At 43.4% G+C, this 17,606-nt stretch overlaps 3 protein-coding genes across 6 annotated transcripts; 2 read left to right on the forward strand and 1 right to left on the reverse strand.

The window, feature by feature from the left end:
- Window positions 1-625: 625 nt before the first annotated feature.
- On the forward strand, window positions 626-3,506 carry gjb10 (gap junction protein beta 10). 2 transcript variants are annotated; one of them, XM_019878304.1, is made up of 2 exons: window positions 626-831; window positions 1,345-3,506. In XM_019878304.1, exon 2 carries the CDS (start codon window positions 1,377-1,379, stop codon window positions 2,160-2,162), a length of 786 nt encoding a protein of 261 aa, XP_019733863.1. In that variant the 5' UTR covers window positions 626-831; window positions 1,345-1,376; the 3' UTR covers window positions 2,163-3,506. The 2 variants fall into 2 exon arrangements, with proteins under 2 accessions (XP_019733863.1, XP_019733864.1); XM_019878305.1 differs by having other exon boundaries at window positions 1,348-3,506.
- A 3,346-nt stretch (window positions 3,507-6,852) lies between these two features.
- On the forward strand, window positions 6,853-10,062 carry gjb3 (gap junction protein beta 3). Of its 3 annotated transcripts, none has more exons than XM_019878311.1 (2): window positions 6,853-7,108; window positions 8,290-10,062. In XM_019878311.1, exon 2 carries the CDS (start codon window positions 8,371-8,373, stop codon window positions 9,232-9,234), a length of 864 nt encoding a protein of 287 aa, XP_019733870.1. In that variant the 5' UTR covers window positions 6,853-7,108; window positions 8,290-8,370; the 3' UTR covers window positions 9,235-10,062. The 3 variants fall into 3 exon arrangements, with proteins under 3 accessions (XP_019733870.1, XP_019733871.1, XP_019733869.1); XM_019878312.1 differs by having other exon boundaries at window positions 8,315-10,062; XM_019878310.1 differs by having other exon boundaries at window positions 6,860-7,108; window positions 8,311-10,062.
- A 752-nt stretch (window positions 10,063-10,814) lies between these two features.
- Window positions 10,815-17,506, reverse strand: hmgcl (3-hydroxy-3-methylglutaryl-CoA lyase). Its single transcript, XM_019878307.1, has 10 exons — window positions 17,295-17,506; window positions 16,820-16,990; window positions 15,439-15,522; window positions 15,235-15,342; window positions 15,006-15,101; window positions 14,771-14,919; window positions 14,641-14,704; window positions 14,326-14,514; window positions 12,074-12,199; window positions 10,815-11,443 (listed from the first exon to the last, which is right to left on the reverse strand). The coding sequence occupies exons 2-10, from the start codon at window positions 16,907-16,909 to the stop codon at window positions 11,342-11,344; spliced, it is 1,008 nt and encodes a 335-aa protein (XP_019733866.1). The 5' UTR covers window positions 16,910-16,990; window positions 17,295-17,506; the 3' UTR covers window positions 10,815-11,341.
- Between the last annotated feature and the right edge of the window lie 100 nt (window positions 17,507-17,606).

The following is a 17,606-nucleotide window of genomic DNA, read 5'->3' on the forward strand; positions in this document are numbered from 1 at the left end:
GGTCCATCTTGATGAAGATATTCAGTGAGGAGAAATATCTCTCTCTCTCTCTCTCTCTCCCTCTCTCTCTCTCTCTCTCTCTCTCTCTCTCTCTCTCTCTCGCTCTCCTCGCTGCTACAGTATTTTTTCTTCTTACTGTATTTTCTTACTCCACCTATGTCGAGAGAGAGAGAGAGAGAGAGAGAGAGAGAGAGAGAGAGAGAGAGAGAGAGAGAGATCGTTTAAGGGCTAGAAAAAAATAAACCAACTTTCCCCACTAGGTAGTGCAAATGCATTGCAATTGGGCAATTGTGGTTTACTCTAAAAGCATCTGCTAGCCAATTGAATGCATGAAAAAAAAGATCAATTTTGAGGTAAAATTACTGCAACTATTATTCCTGCTTTTTATTTGTTGATTTGAAGAGGGTACCTCTTTTGTATTTCATAAATTACTCTGACAGCCGACATTTATTCCATAAGAAAGTGTGTGAAAGTAATCGTAATGCTATGAATAAATACATAAATAAAATGTTGAGAGCGATCTTTGTAGGAAATCCCCTGAAACCTCTTGTTGCCCGGCCAACACCCCAACCACCATTATGCGCACTGCTGCAGAGTGCAGACATAGGTGGAGTTAAGAAAAGAAGAAGAAAAAAGAGAGAAAAGCAGACGCATGTCGTCGCTTCGACCAACAGTGGTGGAATGGCTTTGCCACACCTGAGCAGGCAAGTTACATTTTGCAAGGACATGGCAGAGGAACAGCTCCACCCTCCCCTCGTCGGTCCTGTTGACAACTGCTCAGATTGCCCCGTCGGCAAGCTTCATCCAAGTTCTGCTCCTCCGTCTTGCACTGTAAGTACCCTACTCAAATTCAAGATTAAAACCAGGCCGATTTAGGTTTGTCGTCCTTTCTGTTAAACGCCTTGACCAAGTGCGGACGTTCGAAAGCGGGTAATTTGCCTAAGATTTGGCTTGCCTTCAAACGCACCTAACTGGTTCCGTGAACGCAACGTGACTGATTTGCCATAGAAGTAGACGAAAGGGTTTCCACTCGAGAAATATTCAACCACCGTTACAGTCAGCTCTCGGTAATCCTGTTATTTTCGCCCATTTTAAACTTAGTTAAAATAATAAATAACTAACTTAAAATAGTTGTGACATGAGATCACAACTTGGCGGATCTTTTTCAGCCGTACACCTCTGATTGGCACGGACATACTGAAGTTGAAATGTACAGCCATAATATTAACATACATGAATCTTGAACACAAAGTGTGAAAATGTTGCTTTCCTAGTCGTGCCCCACTAACATGTGACCTGCGACCTGTTTTGTTCCCTTATCCTATGATTTTCCACTTTCATCAACAGGAAGAAAGAAGCAACGAAAGTGATTCACCATGAACTGGGGCTTCCTCCAGGGCCTCCTGAGCGGGGTGAACAAGTACTCCACTGCTTTCGGGCGAGTGTGGCTATCCATCGTGTTTGTCTTCAGGGTGCTGGTGTTCGTGGTAGCGGCCGAAAAGGTTTGGGGTGACGAGCAGAAGGATTTCAAATGCAACACCGCTCAGCCGGGTTGCCACAACGTCTGCTATGACCACTTCTTCCCCGTGTCCCACGTGAGGCTGTGGGCCCTGCAGCTCATCTTCGTCACCTGCCCCTCGTTCCTGGTGGTGATGCATGTGGCCTACCGGGAGGACCGCGAACGCAAGAACCGCCTCAAGTACGGCGAGAACTGCCGCCGCCTCTACCAGAACACGGGCAAGAAGCGCGGCGGTCTGTGGTGGACCTACGTCCTGACTCTGGTCTTTAAAGTCGGCGTGGACACCACCTTTGTCTACCTCCTTTACCATATCTACGAGGGCTACGACTTCCCCTCGCTCATCAAGTGCGAACAGAAGCCGTGCCCCAACACGGTGGACTGCTTCATCGCCCGGCCCACTGAGAAACGAATCTTCACAATCTTCATGGTGGTCACCAGCCTGGCCTGCATCTTTCTCTCTGTTTTGGAGATTGTCTACTTGGTGGGCAAACGCTGCCGCGAGATCTTCAGCGGTGTCTATCATCACTCTCACCACATGGTGCCCACCAGTGGCAGCAATTTGATGGAATCAAACGCTCTCAAGTTGCCCAAAAAGAACACGCCGGTCACACCTGCTCCGGCGTACAGCGTGGCCGTATCTTGAAATTATGTTTTATGTTGTTTTTTCTTTCAGGTAAAGACTTGACAAGGCAGGCACTTTTTTTAATGACATGAGAAAATGATCTTTACTGACTTCTCATTGTCTGGAAATTTGAGGTTCTTGCCCCATAACGGCCCGTCAAAGTAGTCTTTTTTTTGTGACATTTTGAGAGACAAAGCGAGAAAGTCACTTTTATGTGAAGCGGGCTTTTGGACCATACATGAGTCATTCTGTGATTTGGAGAGTGTGGTCTCACACAGATACACACACACACACACACACACACACACATGGTTTCTGTGTAAGATTTTCCTCTCTGAGCAGTGCCAAACCTCCAAATGTTTTCATTCAAATTATACAGTCTTTTCAAATCGCACATACACTGCATCGACAAAACTCTTGAGACTCTCCTCTTCATCCAGTTAATTACAGACTGGGCCAGACTCTTTAGTACCCTCTGAAACTGCATTTTTTGAAATGAATTAAGAATTTATGTTCTTCAAACACTGTGGGAGCAAATAAAAACCACCTGATTTTAGGAGAACTTGAAAGCCCTGAACTGGGGATGAGCATTTGACGACATTTTCTGGATCAGCTCGGGGGAAAATGAACAATCATCTAACACGCAGGTGAATGGGCAGAACGTTGGATGAGGAGTTGTGACGTTTGGGGTTTGAATCTAGTTTCCCCTGTTTTTGCGCGGGTCTTCTCCGTCTTCCTCCCAAATTCCCAAAACACGTTTGACTCTAAAGGCCATCGTTGTGAATGTGAGCGTGAATGCTTGTTTATGTACATAGTTTGTGCTGTGTGTGTAGCCTACATCTATCCCAGTCTGCTGGGGTTGACTCCACATCTTTGAATGTTCTGAACTCCTGCTTCCATGCCAGTGTTGTCGTACTCAACTTCGCAAAGCTGATCTAGTGTACGAGTGTAACGAGTTGAGACCAAATCAAATGCTGTTTGCAACCAAGTAGGGCACTCAGTTTTGCTTAAGTTGCGATAATTGATCGCTAAAAATCGCTTCCACACCGTTTTCCTAACGATCATTGAATTGACTGTTATGTAAAACCATGACAGTAACTGCCATCACATAGAGACTATGAGCCAAGCATAATTCCCAAACGAGTGGAATCTGGAACATCTTCAATCCACTTTTTACTTGCGGTGTGGTCACGTCCCAATACTTTTGTCCACAATGCGTGTGTCGATATCAGCGCGTGTCCATTTGCTTCCATTGTTTTACACTGTGCATGTAATTTATCACCACTGTAAAAGATTCAAGTTGATTGTTTTTACACTGTTAAGATGTTCAGGATGTATATTTGCATTAAATAGACTTGTTTTCCACTTCTTGAGTCCTATCTTGCGTTGTTTCTAAAAAAAAAAAAGATGTTTCGTCCGCCATGTTGCAACACCCTCGTTATTTAGCTTGATTGGTACTGTGAGAAGGGGAAAAAGAAGGAGGAGCCTTGTGCTCCTTGGTTTGAGTCATCCCCGGTGACGCGCAGGCCCACCCAGCGAAGGAATTCTTTGCCCGTGCTGACAGTCGATTGATTATTCTTTGTATTTGCCCTGCGAAGTTTGTCTAGGCTGAGTGCAAAAGTAAAGCTTATATCATCAAAAATGCTCACGTTTTACTCCATATGCGGATTTGAACGTGTTAATGTAGCGCTGTGGAGATCTTGCGTTTGCTCGATGTTTCACGTGTGGCCTCTTCATGTCAAAATACAAGCTTGCTCCAGTACATGTTTGTCCTTGTTTACTCTCCGAAAAAAAAACACATCTGTGTGGCTCCCTAACGTGCTGTAAATCATGGGAATTTTCGGGCTATCTCTCTTCCTGGTGCTAGCTTTTTTTTTCCATCCTGCCTTTATATTCCCTTACTCCGACAGCTCAGCGTTGTGACGTTGTTGTGTGGGTTGATCTTGTCGAAACACGCTGGAAGATGTTGAGTAAATCAATGCATTCCTCCAGGTGTGTCCCGACAAACTGACTAGACCTGTTTTTCAGTTGTAGCCAAAAAGCAAGTGTTTCACCCTTCCCCCCTTTCTAGGTAAAATATTCCGTTTTACTAAAGCGAGTGTATTCACATCATGCGCGCACAAACATCACAAGTCACTTTGGAAATCTGGTGATCTTCTGTGAGTTTTAGCTCACAGCTGCCAGACCTCTGAGAGGTTTCTGTTTTGATATTTCAGAATTCCTCATTTCGCTGACAGCACCCACATTGTTTACTTGCCCTGAAATTTTTCAACGCATTGAGCCGCCAAACAATTTACAAAGCCTCAAAGTTTTTTTATGAGTATAGGAAGTGTGTGCCACATTTTCTCAGAGGTCGGAGAAGGATGTAAAAATATTTTCAGTGTTGGCGTGCTCATCAAGGCTTCCTGGTGACATTGTACCAGTTTCCGTATTGAATCATTGTGTGTTAGCAGATGGAAAGTGCTCCCTCATCCTTGAATTTATGGGCTTGGTTGAGAGTGTTTGGCTCTTAGACAATCCTTGCTGGCGCTTGATTGGACTTGAAGGGGATTTGATATGAATAGTCAACTAATGAAGTGGTTTTTTTGCTAACATTAATACTGGAATATTATGATAAACATGTCTGCTGAAAACAAACTCCAGTGTACAAGTGTTGACCTGCTTGCTAAATCCAGCTGCAATTATGACGTAGATGGCTCGGAATCTACACAGACAAGACAACACTTGCTGGCTTTTGTTTATTTATCAATCCTTTTACAGTTTAAAAGTATTTGGACAATGGAAGAGCGATTAAGATTTTGCCTTTGTAGACTTGAGAGGTTTCACAAAAAATTAGGCGCCATATCTCTGAGGTTCCAGTCAACGGCTGTTTCAATCCAAAAAGGGCCAACTTCCTCTTAAATTTCATGCATGTGTCCTTGAGGATTGTTCAAACTTGTGTTGCGGGAAAATTATTTAATTTTCCAGGAGGTTCTACTGAGTGAGTTTTGGGCCTTTGTATTGGGGACTTGTAAATGAAATACATTTTTACCAGGATACATCCATCCATTTTTCAATCCACTTATCCTGTCAAGTATCGCGGGGCATGTCGGATCTTACCCCAGCTGTCCTCGGGCAGTAGGTGGGGTACACCCTGAACTGGTTGCCAGCCAATCGCAGGGCACACAAAGACGAACAACCATCTGCGCTCACACTCACACCAAGGGACAATTTCGAGTGTTCCATTAACCTGCAATGCATGTTTTTTGCAATATGGGAGGAAACTGGAGTACCCGGAAAAAACCCTAAACAGTCACGGGGAGAACATGCAAACTCCACACAGGAAGGCCAGAGTCAGAATCGAACCCTGCACCTCTGCATCGTGAGCACAATGTGCTGCACAATGCACGAACCACTGGACCACCAGGCCACCCTACGAGTCTACATATATGAGCAAAATTCAGTCTGTTTTCAGGACTGTTTGACCCCCCCCCCCCCAAAATAATAATAAACAATGCAATTCCAAGAGGGCCCGAATAATGGCTTTGGTTCACATATCGCTGGTGTCGGGTGGAATTCTTGTACCTCCAAATTGAGCACTTTTCAGGAGACCCCCAAAACGATTTTCAGCCATTAACGTGAATCATGAAAGAGCGCAACAATTTTCAAGACTTAAGATTCTTAAAAAAAAAACAAAAAACTGTCAAATAAATAAATAACACCCACACATGTAGAAATTTAGATTGATTTTTTTTTTAAAATATGAAATTTTCCAAATTATGTCATAGGAGGCTGGGGCCTGACTCTATCAATATACAGGCTGATTGAAAATTAAAGCCCTATTTTAACGCTTTCATGCATCCTGTAACGTGATAACATGATAAGCTGCCCACTGTTGCAACTGCTGTCCATCAACTGGTTAAAATACTCATTATTTATTTTATGGTATCGTTTTTGTGTTTGTTCTTTCATGCAGGAATTTTTACAAATTTTTAGAATTTTACCAAGACCACACCTAACAATTGCGAGGCTTCAAACAGTAAATGTCCTCGAGGAAATAAGTCACAGCGCTGAGAGTGTCAGCGTATCATCGGTTGCAACAGAGAGACTGGAAGAGTCACAGAAAGGTATCGAAGCGGACAGCCTTGGAAATTTCCATCCAACACCTATAGTAAATTTTGTCGTTCTATTCTTGAAGTGTTGAAACATCAAACAGTTGGACATGTGCGTTCAAAAAATGTATAGAAGATCATATTAGGTTCGCTCGCAGTGTTAATATTGCATTCATTTTCATCCTTTAACCCAGAAGCAAAATACCTCTAGGCTTTTGTGAGTGGTGTAGTTGTCTAAGTATTGTGATAATATCATATCGTGACTAAGGTACTGCGTGACGCCAACCCCCAGTGAATGATGACGCGCAGCCAGACTCAGGGGAGAAACACAATAGCAACCTGCCTTTCATGCTTGATCTTCTCCGTTCAGGTGAAAAAAAATGTATTCGGTGGAGGGTGTGTCTGTCTCAGTATGAAGCAAGTGGAAACAAGTCAGGACAAAAGAAGTCTTTGGTTCCTGGTTGCACAGAGAGCAAACAACACATGATTACAAAAAACATGACAATCACATAAAGAACAAGCAAACCTTAATCTGAGAAGACGCGGGTGGAAAAGGTGCTTAAGTGTCAACAGCGTAATAAAACATGAAATAATATTTTTACTCAGAGGTGTGCTGTGTAATGTTAACAGTAGTGTGAATGAGGAGCGCGAGCCAGGCGGAGTTGGCAGGAACATCTGGGTTCGCTCCAGTCCGTCTTCTTTTTCGACTTTCGAAACCACACCCACAGGCGCATTTCTCAAGCCTGCGCTCCTCTACCTGTGCGCACTGACACTCTTGTGTTTCACGGCTAAAAAGGATCGTCAAATAATCGACAAATGTGTTGGCCACACGTTTGATCGACCGTCTTCGCCACAAATGGACTAAGACGTCTTTTGGTAAGACGAGAATTCGCTTTCAGCCTCCCCTGGTGCGTTTGCGGCCGCTTTGTAAATTCGCGTTTTTCTGAACAAATGGAAACGTTCTCGAAACAACAATTCACGGTGTTGTAGCTTTACACGATTTTATACTTGTTAGAGCAGTTATTCGACTTGTTTTAAACTAGAATTGATACCATGAAATCGAGAGAGAGGCTCGAGTGTAATTAAGCGTCGTTTTGGATGATTTTTTAATGTTTTGGCGACATTATAACGTTACGAATTTGTAATTCACACTTCAAATCGATACTATGTTCGGCCTGTCTGTGTATAAGTTAAAATTTACTTTCCATGTAAACACTTTTGAGTGAATTTAAGTCAAGTCCTTAAAAAAACCGTGAAAAAGGGTGCCTCAAGTTAAAGGCCTGAAAGTGACAAACGTTTCTCATAGATTACGTTGAAGATTTTAGTGTACTGTACAAAAAAAAAAAAAAAATAGCACACAGGTTCAAAAACTTCTCCTTCATTGAATCTTGTGTTGTCACAAAGAATACAGCACATTTCATTTATTTGCATCATTTCAAACACATTGACACATTACATTACCTGACACATTATTCTTTGTCAAATAAGGACATTAAGTTCAAGGATGGGTTTCAAGGATGGCCTCTTCATGTTGTTGTGGGGACAGTCTAAAATGCTTAACGTAAGCCCAATTAGTGGTGCTTTATGTCAAAAAACTGTGATCAATCATCACTAAAATTCAACCTCTGAAAATATCACAATGATTGCCCCAATTTTTGTTTTTTTTTGGGGGGGGGGCATTAAGCCTTTTGCTCTCCATAGGTGCTCACCATAAAGAAAAAGTTTCATGTTGCTTTAAAAAACTGCAATTAATCGACACCCAAATTAATGTGGACATCTATACTTATGCCGACTTCAACCTCTCAAATGATCAGAACGATCGGCTCAATATTTGAGATTTTTTGAAGGGTCAGAATTTCCCTCATAAAATTGGCCATAAAAATCCAAAATATCTGAGCAATTGTCATATTTGCAGTGGTTGAAGTGGGCATAACTCGGGTGACATTTGGTCAGTTTTCGGACATTACTCTTTTTCACCTGAAGCGCTTTAGACTGTCCCTCATGGGGTTGCATGATGTGACTGAGTTCAAATGTTGATCAGTTAATTATTCTAAAAGGTCCTCTCCTTGCCCCTTAAGACAGAAGCCTGTAAAGAATAAGAACTCCATCGAAGACACATCTGACCAACTGCACAAGTCATGGACTGGAAGACATTCCAAGCCCTCCTGAGTGGGGTGAACAAATATTCCACAGCCTTTGGGCGCATCTGGCTCTCTGTGGTGTTTGTGTTTAGAGTGATGGTGTATGTGGTGGCGGCTGAACGGGTGTGGGGCGATGAGCAAAAGGACTTTGACTGCAACACCAAGCAGCCAGGATGCTCCAACGTCTGCTATGATCACTTCTTCCCTATCTCGCATATCCGCCTGTGGGCGCTGCAGCTGATTTTCATCACCTGCCCGTCCTTCATGGTGGTCATGCACGTGGCCTACCGTGATGACCGCGAACGCAAGCACAGAGCCAAGCACGGCGAGAACGCCAAGTTGTACAACAACACGGGCAAGAAGCACGGCGGCCTGTGGTGGACCTACCTGATCAGCCTCTTTGTCAAGACGGCCATTGAGATCGCCTTCCTCTACATCCTCCACCACGTCTACGACAGCTTCTACCTGCCCAGGCTGGTCAAGTGTGAGGTGTCACCTTGCCCCAACATAGTGGACTGCTACATCGGTCATCCCACCGAGAAGAAAGTGTTCACCTACTTCATGGTGGGCGCTTCTGCGCTCTGCATCGTCCTCAACATCTGTGAGATCATTTACCTGATCTCCAAGAGAATTGTGCGAATTGCCAACAAGATCAATCGGCGCAAAAATAACCTCCCCGTGACCCAGGACGACTACATGGATGACATATTCAACAACTGCGTCCAGCCTCCGTCTAAGGTGGACCTGAAGGATAAGCCTCCATCCTTCAACTCTGCAAACAAGCCAGAGTACAGATTGTCCACATTGAAGCTTGAGGACAAGATTCGGGCCTCTGCTCCAAATTTGTCGACTCCTTGCTGAGAGACAAACCAAAAGAGACTGAAAACTATCAGTTGTGCTTGGGCTATGACTCACTTGCAGGCTTAAAAACACATTTAGAGCTATGGCCAAACCATAGTGTGTGTCAGCCCCTGTAACTTGAGCCATTGAGCACTGGACTATGCCGTGGGCCCCCGCGTCCACACTTTTCGACTCTTTCTGAGCATGTGAACTTGGATTTCCATGTCAACCTCCACAATATGTACCTCTCATCTTTGCCAGATTGATTTCTCTTTGATATGTGGGATTCGTTTGGAATACAATAAAGGTTGTAGGCCTTTTCAAAGTCATCCCACCACACATTATTCCCTCCACTTATTGGGAGTGGACAGTAGAGAGACACCTGAAGAGGTTGGAACGTGCCATGCCATTCATTCCTCTGTACATTTCATCCAGCTTTTCATTGCAATTCTGATGTGCTGGTAACGCCTGCAAGCAGAGCTCAAGTCACTGGAGAGTGGTAATGATTCTGGAATGTGGGCACACCACTATGGCTGACAACTGTAACTGAAAGTAAGTTAACTGGCTCGAAACTCGTTTTTCACATTTTTTTGGTGGGGTGAGTGTCTGGAATTATGATGGTGATAACAGGCACATTCATGTCTTTCTTACACACAGTCTCTCATTTTGCATTTGTTTGGGCTTTTTAGTCAACAACCTCACTGACCACTGTTGATTTAAATCAGCCGAAAGGACTGCTGCTGTTCGTGATGTGTTGGCTAATGCTACATACAATGCCCCAAGAATGTATGATATGTAATTTTGACAAGTTGTTTATTTTTATACATAATAAATTTATTGACCATATGACTTTAGTCTACCTAATGTACTGTGTTTGTGTGTGTGTGTGCTCGTGCGTCCGAACCAAAGCATGACTTAGCTTTGTTCAAATGACGAATCGCCTCAATGCAACCCTTGCAATAATATTATATGGTGTAAACTAAAACCTCTGGATCGATCGATGGAGTAGAAGTCAAGGACTTCCGTCTCTCATGTGCTAGCTCCGATATTTGTTAGCCCGCTCCGATGCACGGCATCTGCATTAAGACAAAGTCATGTCAAACAATAAAATAAAAATGTCCCTATGGCGTTTAAGTATACCTAAGATAGTTGGCCAACTATAATGGATGCAATCCAAGAGTGTACTAGCTTGTATGAATAACAAAAGTTCATGTAACTATCAACGATGGGGCGTCTTCCACAAAAAAATCAATTATGGCGGCACTGTTTGAGTCAGGGGCAGGGATGTAAACAAACAACAATGAACATTACAATGTACACGAAAACATTGTACAATCCTAAATGTTGGTGGCATCCAGTAAGAATCTCAGCATGCCTGTCAGACAGGTTCCTGTGAGGTGCGGCATAGGGGAAAGCGCAATGACTGAATTACTTCCTGAACAAACGGCAAGGGACTGGATCAGTACCAAAAACAAACACACAAATAAACAAAACATGGTTACGGTTATCTTAAAATCATATCATATCCGAATCCTGAAATATTCTAAATGATCTTGATTTCTATTAATGTTTATAACACATCAAAAACATACTGAGACGAGTTTCAATGGATCAAGAAGCGTTTATTTATACCATTCACGAGTTAAATTTGTACATGTGGACAACGTTTTTGAAAATAAATATCAACATGTTACAGTTTCAATTCTGCCAAAAATTCCTAATCGTACATTTGTTTCAAAAGCCATCTGAAATAATTCAGATTTATGGGTTTCACCAACAGCGAGTTGATCCATCACACTCACATTTTGACGAGAGGATTTTGCTCAAGTGTCTATGAAGTCACATTATTCATATTCTCATTGAAAACACAACGGAGGAAGGCATTGTCACTTTCCATAGTATGACTAGACTGGCTCTATTTTTAAGGCACTATTTGAGCAATGCCTTCACACAGAGGGAATCTAAGGAACCGGGTGATTATTTCTAACACATCACCATCATACAAACTTTGAAGGGATATTCTTATGACTGGTGGATGACGTGTCAGACAAAATTCTGGGAGGCAGCAACAGAACACTTGGTTTTCGGATTTGTGTGTGCTGATGAAAGTCCTCGCGATTGAATTTGACTACAGTTTGCAGGTTGCCTGTGCCACTTTAGAACTGGTCTTCCTGTTAAGGCTTCTACAAATGAAAGCTCCCGCATCCATCAGCTTGGTGAGGTCCACTCCCTGGGAAGAAGAGATCATTTTATTACGGGAATAAACAGGGCTAGAAGGGCTTTCGAAGTGACAATTAAGATGAATGATGATCCGATTAAAAAGAAAAAAAATACAGGAGGTTTCAAATCATTTGACATAGTTTGAAATGAATTAATGATTATCCAAATTAAATAATCATCATGCTGTCAGCAAAATTTAACAAATAGTTTTTATATAGTTTTGCTCCACCTGTAACACGGAACAATTCTATTTTTTTGCCTTACTCTTTGAATGTTTTCATACAATGTCCGAATCTGCTTCCTAGCCGGTGAATCTTTTTTTATGGAATCTCCTCAAGAATTCATGTTGCACTCTCTTGCTCGACTACATTCAAGCATATTCGAACACACAACGCTTTTCCATTGCTACCAAATGGTTTCCTTCACCTGCAAAAAAAGTCAAACATTTAACCCTTTCGGGGACAGCGGTTACTACAGTGGACAGCTTATCATGTTATCAGGTTACAGGGTGCATGAAAGGGTTAACAAGCCTTAAAGTTAAGTTTTCCGCAAAACGTTGTTTGTCTTTTCACATCGCGTTAAAATTGTAGATAATTTGAATGAGCCAAAAATTTGACACTGTAAACAGACAACTACTCACAGTCTGAATCCCAAGTCCATGAAGCATGTAGACCAGATCTTCTGTCGCAACATTGCCAGAAGCACCCTGTGCGTAAGGGCAGCCACCTAGTCCGGAGACAGAAGAGTCCACCACACTCACTCCCATCTACAGGCAAATGAGATTCGTGTCAGGCAACACCAATGAGAAACATACGAAGTGGTCACAACATTAGGTACATCTGTGTGTCAGTGATACATTTATGAGCACCGTGAACAGTACAATGTTCCCCACAATGTTGCAGTTTGGCAGTTCTTCATTTGCAGTCCTGCTATTCCGTAGACTTTTCAGCAATGATTTATGGGTTTTTACAGTATATCAGAATCCAGAGTTGTGCGGCTTCAGTGTAGTAGCACATTATACCACAACATACCAGTCTACTGGAAGAGACGCAGCATGATGAGCGCAAGAAGGTTTGGAGATGCTGATTTTCTTTCCAACCGCCTCGCACTCGGCTGTGAACTGCTCCAGCAAGAGTAGAACATCGCAGCTGGAGGAAGCCAACAGAACCACCGAGCAACTTTTCAACCAGCTCAATGACTTCAACCCCTGATATAGGAGAGCCCACCTCAGTGTCCACAGACTCTGCTTCCTGATTGGAAGGTGTGTCGAAGGAACTGAGGAGGTTTTTGAAGTACTCTCCCCGCTGATTCACAACGTCCTGACTCAAGGTCAGCAGCGCCTTAACCTCCACGATACATAGTGTGGATGGATGGTCGTCGGATGGAAGACCTGAATTTCCTTGAAGTCTTTCCCCACGGCCACACTGAACTCTTCCCACGCTGAGGTTTTTGACTCAGTGACCACCAAAGATGCATTCTCTTTGACCTGCCAATCCACACAGACCAAAAAGGCCAGATAGAACTGCTCCTTTAGATTGACGGCATCTCTCACTGATGGTGTCCACCAACGTGTTTGGGGATTTCCGCAACAACAGGCGCCGACAGCACTCTGGGCACAGCTTTGGTCGGCCGCCTCAACACTGGAGAAACACAGCCCGTAAGGACTCGATGTCCACATGATCCAAGTTCTGCGAGAGCTGGGTGATGAAACTCAGCTTCTGACAGTGGACTCTACCAGATATTCTTCTGCCAGCATTTTCCCCCACCAGTGGAGCCAACATACCGCCATGATCGGTTTGACAGCTATCTTCAACCATGAGTCCGAGATGCAAGCCTTATGACACGACCGCAAAGTCGATCATCAAATTGTGGCTGAGGGTGCTCCGGGATACAAAGTTCGAGATACACAATCTGTGATAAGGAGAGCCGTCAAATAAGAAAACACCGCGTGGGTTCCGGTCTGGGAAATTAGGGGGGCGTTTGTCCCAATAGCATCCTAACAGGTATCACTGTCATTTCCCCAGTGACCACTGAAGTTTGAAAGCAGAATGAGGGAGCCTCCAGTGGAAATGCCCATCAGCACCTCCTCCAAACACTCCAAAAATAGTGGGTACTCTTGAGCTGCTGTTTGGTACATAGGCACAAATGACAGTCAGGACCCGTCCCCACGATCGCAGATGGAGGGAGTCTCCCCTCTCGTCAACTGGGTAAAACCCCAACGTACAGGCACTGAGTCGGCAGGCACAATAACTATGCTCACACCTGCTCGGCGTATCTTACCCGGGCCGACTCCAGAGTGGAACGGGAGTCTTACCCGTCTCAAGAGGACTAGTACCTGAGCCCACGCCGTTTGTCGAGTCAAGCCCAAGCCACATTTCTCAGCCTCACACACTAGTTCAGACTCTTTCACTGCCAGAGAGATGACATTCCTTGTCTCTAAAACCAAGTTCTGTCGCCACGGATGAGACTGTCAAGGTGCCTGCCTTTGGCCGAAACCCAGCTAACATTGCACCCGACCTCCTTGGCTCCTCAAACAGGAGTTGAGCCCAAAGGAGGCACCCGTGTTTCTTCTTCAGGTTGTGAGTCTTTAAATATATAATGTTGAATTCTCTTTGGTTTTATTCAATGCATTTTTTTTAATTCCAGACTCAAGATCCATTTGAATAAGACAAACACATGTAAGAATTAAACAGTTGCACATTTAAAAAGACACGCATACCAGTGTTTCCACATGTTTGACTGGTAGCAGATTTCACTAAATCCAATATTTGTGCATGAAATGTGCTGGCGTCAGTTTGAGGGTAAATTTCAATTGGGAGTGACGAACGAACCGCTTGAAGCAACCCGCTTATTAGGAGAACCGTGTGACTCGGAGAATGAGGAACAACAAACCTGCAAGGCTACAAGAATATTTGCGAGGGCCTGCCCGTACGTGTCGTGACAGTGCACCGCCAGAGCATTGACTGGCACCTCGCGGCTCACCACTGCCAGCATTTCCTGCATGCTGCCTGGCGTGCCCACTCCAATGGTGTCGCCAAGGGAAATCTCATAGCAGCCCATGGAATACAGACGCTTTGCTACCTGCAGAGACACCAGTATGTTATACAGCGACACCGTGTCTGCCACCCTTATTATGACAATACATAAACATGGATTTGAATTTTAAGGCTTGTCAAGCATGGTTAATGGATTTAAGCTAGAACTCACATGTGCAACTTTTTCGGGACGAACCTTGCCTTCATACGGGCAGCCGAGAACACAAGACACATAGCTGTAGGGACAACAAAAGGATGTGCATTCATTGATAAATCTACCGATTTTTTTTTGGTCATCTTACCCTCTTACGGGCACGCCGGCCTCTGTAGCCGCCTTCACGACCTCGTCAAAACGACGTAAACTTTCATCCACTGAGCAGTTTATATTTTTTTTACTGAACTGTTCAGACGCAGCACCAAATATGGCGACCTCAGATGCTCCGGCCTTCACCTGTCATGGAGTCAGAGTCGGGAAACACCATTGTAAGCTCTAAGTATGGCAATGGAAGCCGTGGGGAAGATGTGCTTGATACCCACAGCAGCCTGGAAGCCCTTGAGGTTGGGGGTGAGAACCGGGTAAGACACTCCAGGTTTCCTATAGATCCCCTTCAACACCTCCACCTGGTCTGCCATCTATAACAGGGAACAGTAACACTGACAACAATGTGTGCAAATGCTCACGGGTGGGAGTGCCGTTCCAGTGCTGCGATGTGCATGTGCAGGCATGACAACAATTTACATGTGAACTATGGGAGAGGAAACTTACTTGTGGAACCCACTTCGGTGATACAAAGCTTGTGGCTTCTACTACTGACAGCCCTGACTCTGACAACATGTCTATCAAATGGATTTTGGTCTCTGTTGGAACGATAGTCTGACAAAGAAAACAGTAAATGTGTTATTTTTCAAACCCTGAAAAACATTTGAAAGTGACACACAAAACCATGATAGAAACAACATAATACTCTACCTTTTCATTCTGAAGGCCATCTCTGGGTCCCACCTCCACTATTTTTACCCTCTCCGGGAGGGTTTGACCTGCTCTCATGCCAGCCTACAGATAAAAAGAGCCTGTCTGGGTCATTGCATGTGAAAATCAAGACTTTTGCCTTCACCTCTCATAATGGCTTCACATTTTTGGTTGGAAATGGAAGAAAAAACCTGAACAGAAAACATTTTCATTCTCAACCAAGCTCTTCCTTCTAAAGCTACAGTAAAGTTGCAGCTAATTGAGATTGTTTGTCATCATTAAAGATCTATATCTTTGAAACCACACTACCGAGGAAAGCTGATCATGGGGGCATTTTAAAGCTCTTTTGTAGTTGTACCAAACAAACACAAATGTTTTTTTTCTATTTACTCAAGCATAATTCAAACAGCATATGTAGGCAAAATATAAAGATATCTTCACATTTTTCTCAAAAGAATATTGTGTTTTATTATGCGAATGAGCTTTGTTTTAAATTGTGTGAAGGACACTAAAAGTTTTTGAGAAAAAAATGTGTACATTGTGTTTCCCAATCTCCCATTTTACATTGGAAAAATGTCACAACACACTGCAAAACAAAATATTTATATTCCCGTTTCAATGAACTAACAAATCTAATTATTAAATGTAATATCTAAGCTGGCTTAATGAAACACAAATATAATATTTGCAGAAAGCCATGATTTATTTTGTGGTACGAACCACAACAGGTACAGGTTTATTGCACCTTTTGCCATTCAATGCATCCATCCATCCATTCATTTTCCAATCCGTTTGTCCTTGCGAGGGTCGCGGGGGTGCTGGAGCCGATCCCAGCTGTCTTCCAGCAGTAGGCGGGGGACACCCTGAACTGGTTGCCAGCCAATTGCATGGCACACATAAACGCACAACCATCTGCACTCACAATCACACCGAGGGACAATTTACACACTTGTGTAAATGATAATCCGTGTGCAATATCATGAACGCAAAGACAAATATTATTGGAGCATTTTTGGGACCATGCAAGTAGGTAACGTTGGTAACCATGACGAAATTATGCCAGTCTTGGATGATAGAACATTTAGAAATGTACATTATTTGCAATTTATAAACACAAACTGTATTCTCACACAATTTTGAGACAAGAGTTTTTTTTTTTATTTCAGGCAAGCGATTTTATATAGTGTATACTTTCAGATGTTGGACAGTTCTGAGTTCTATGTCAAAATTAACATTCTCAGGTGGTACTTTCTTTGACGGAATGTTCCTTTCTTTTCAGAGTAGGGAAACGAGGATAATAAATATCCAAAGAGGCCGTTTAACCCTTCGACAGCCTCTACAACCTGCTGGGCGATAACATCCACATTGAAAATGCTCTAACCTTCACTGCGGAGCTGAACGGCAAGTACTGGTGTCCGATTGTTGCGGAGCTAAAAGCGCTTCTATTTACAAGCCGCCACACCGCCGCCATGTTGGTCCGGTCTCTGTCGTCGGTTAACACTTCTTCTGCGGAAATTCTTGCTTGCCTTGACGGGCAGCGCCTGGGCGCTCTCTAGCGGCCACAAAAATGTTGATGGGTGTTTTACGAGTTGGTTTCATTAAACCAGGTTAGTCCCTGCTAAATCCGAGCAACCAAATGCACGGCTCGCCACTCCTTTGTTTTGTTGTTTTTTTAATTTTACATGTGTGGCTTCATTGGTAGTAATTCATTAATTTAACTTGGAAAAACACATCAGAGCTGAAAATACACTTTCTGTATTGACACTTGTATGGCAACATTTCCAGTACACGGGTACGTCCACGATGGCTCCAACGAGACGTAACGGGTGTAATTTACTGCTGGACAATAGGCACACCTTGCTGTTTGGATTCTGAACCGAGAAACCAGGGAAAGATCTGAGGGTGATTTCCCCAGACCACAGATGTTGCCCAACTCCTGAGGAAGAATCACGTCCCGAACTGTGAGCCCCTTTTGTAATTAAGGTCTAAACAAATAAACTTTACTTGATGTGACTTAATAATGATTCATACAATGAAAACATATTTTATATCCATCCATCCATTTGCTGAACCGCTTATCCTCACGAGTGTTGAGGGAGTGCTGGAGCCTATCCTGGCCGTCTTGTGGCAACATATTTTACATATGAAACTATAAATTGTTAATTTAA

This window comes from Hippocampus comes, unplaced genomic scaffold, assembly GCF_001891065.2.
Source record: "Hippocampus comes isolate QL1 unplaced genomic scaffold, H_comes_QL1_v1.1 scaffold470, whole genome shotgun sequence".
Classification (NCBI taxonomy): Eukaryota; Metazoa; Chordata; class Actinopteri; order Syngnathiformes; family Syngnathidae; genus Hippocampus; species Hippocampus comes.

What these genes read in the sequence shown, in the direction of transcription:
- gjb3 (XM_019878311.1), top strand. Translation starts at nt 8,371, where the DNA reads ATGGACTGGAAGACATTCCAAGCCCTCCTGAGTGGGGTGAACAAATAT.
- gjb10 (XM_019878304.1), top strand. Translation starts at nt 1,377, where the DNA reads ATGAACTGGGGCTTCCTCCAGGGCCTCCTGAGCGGGGTGAACAAGTAC.
- hmgcl (XM_019878307.1), bottom strand. Translation starts at nt 16,909, where the DNA reads ATGGCGGCGGTGTGGCGGCTTGTAAATAGAAGCGCTTTTAGCTCCGCA. An exon ending in GCCGGCGTGCCCGTAAGAGG is followed by an intron (nt 14,705 to 14,770) that starts GTAAGATGACCA and finishes TTGTCCCTACAG; the next exon opens with CTATGTGTCTTGTGTTCTCG. An exon ending in GTCCCGAAAAAGTTGCACAT is followed by an intron (nt 14,515 to 14,640) that starts GTGAGTTCTAGC and finishes GTGTCTCTGCAG; the next exon opens with GTAGCAAAGCGTCTGTATTC.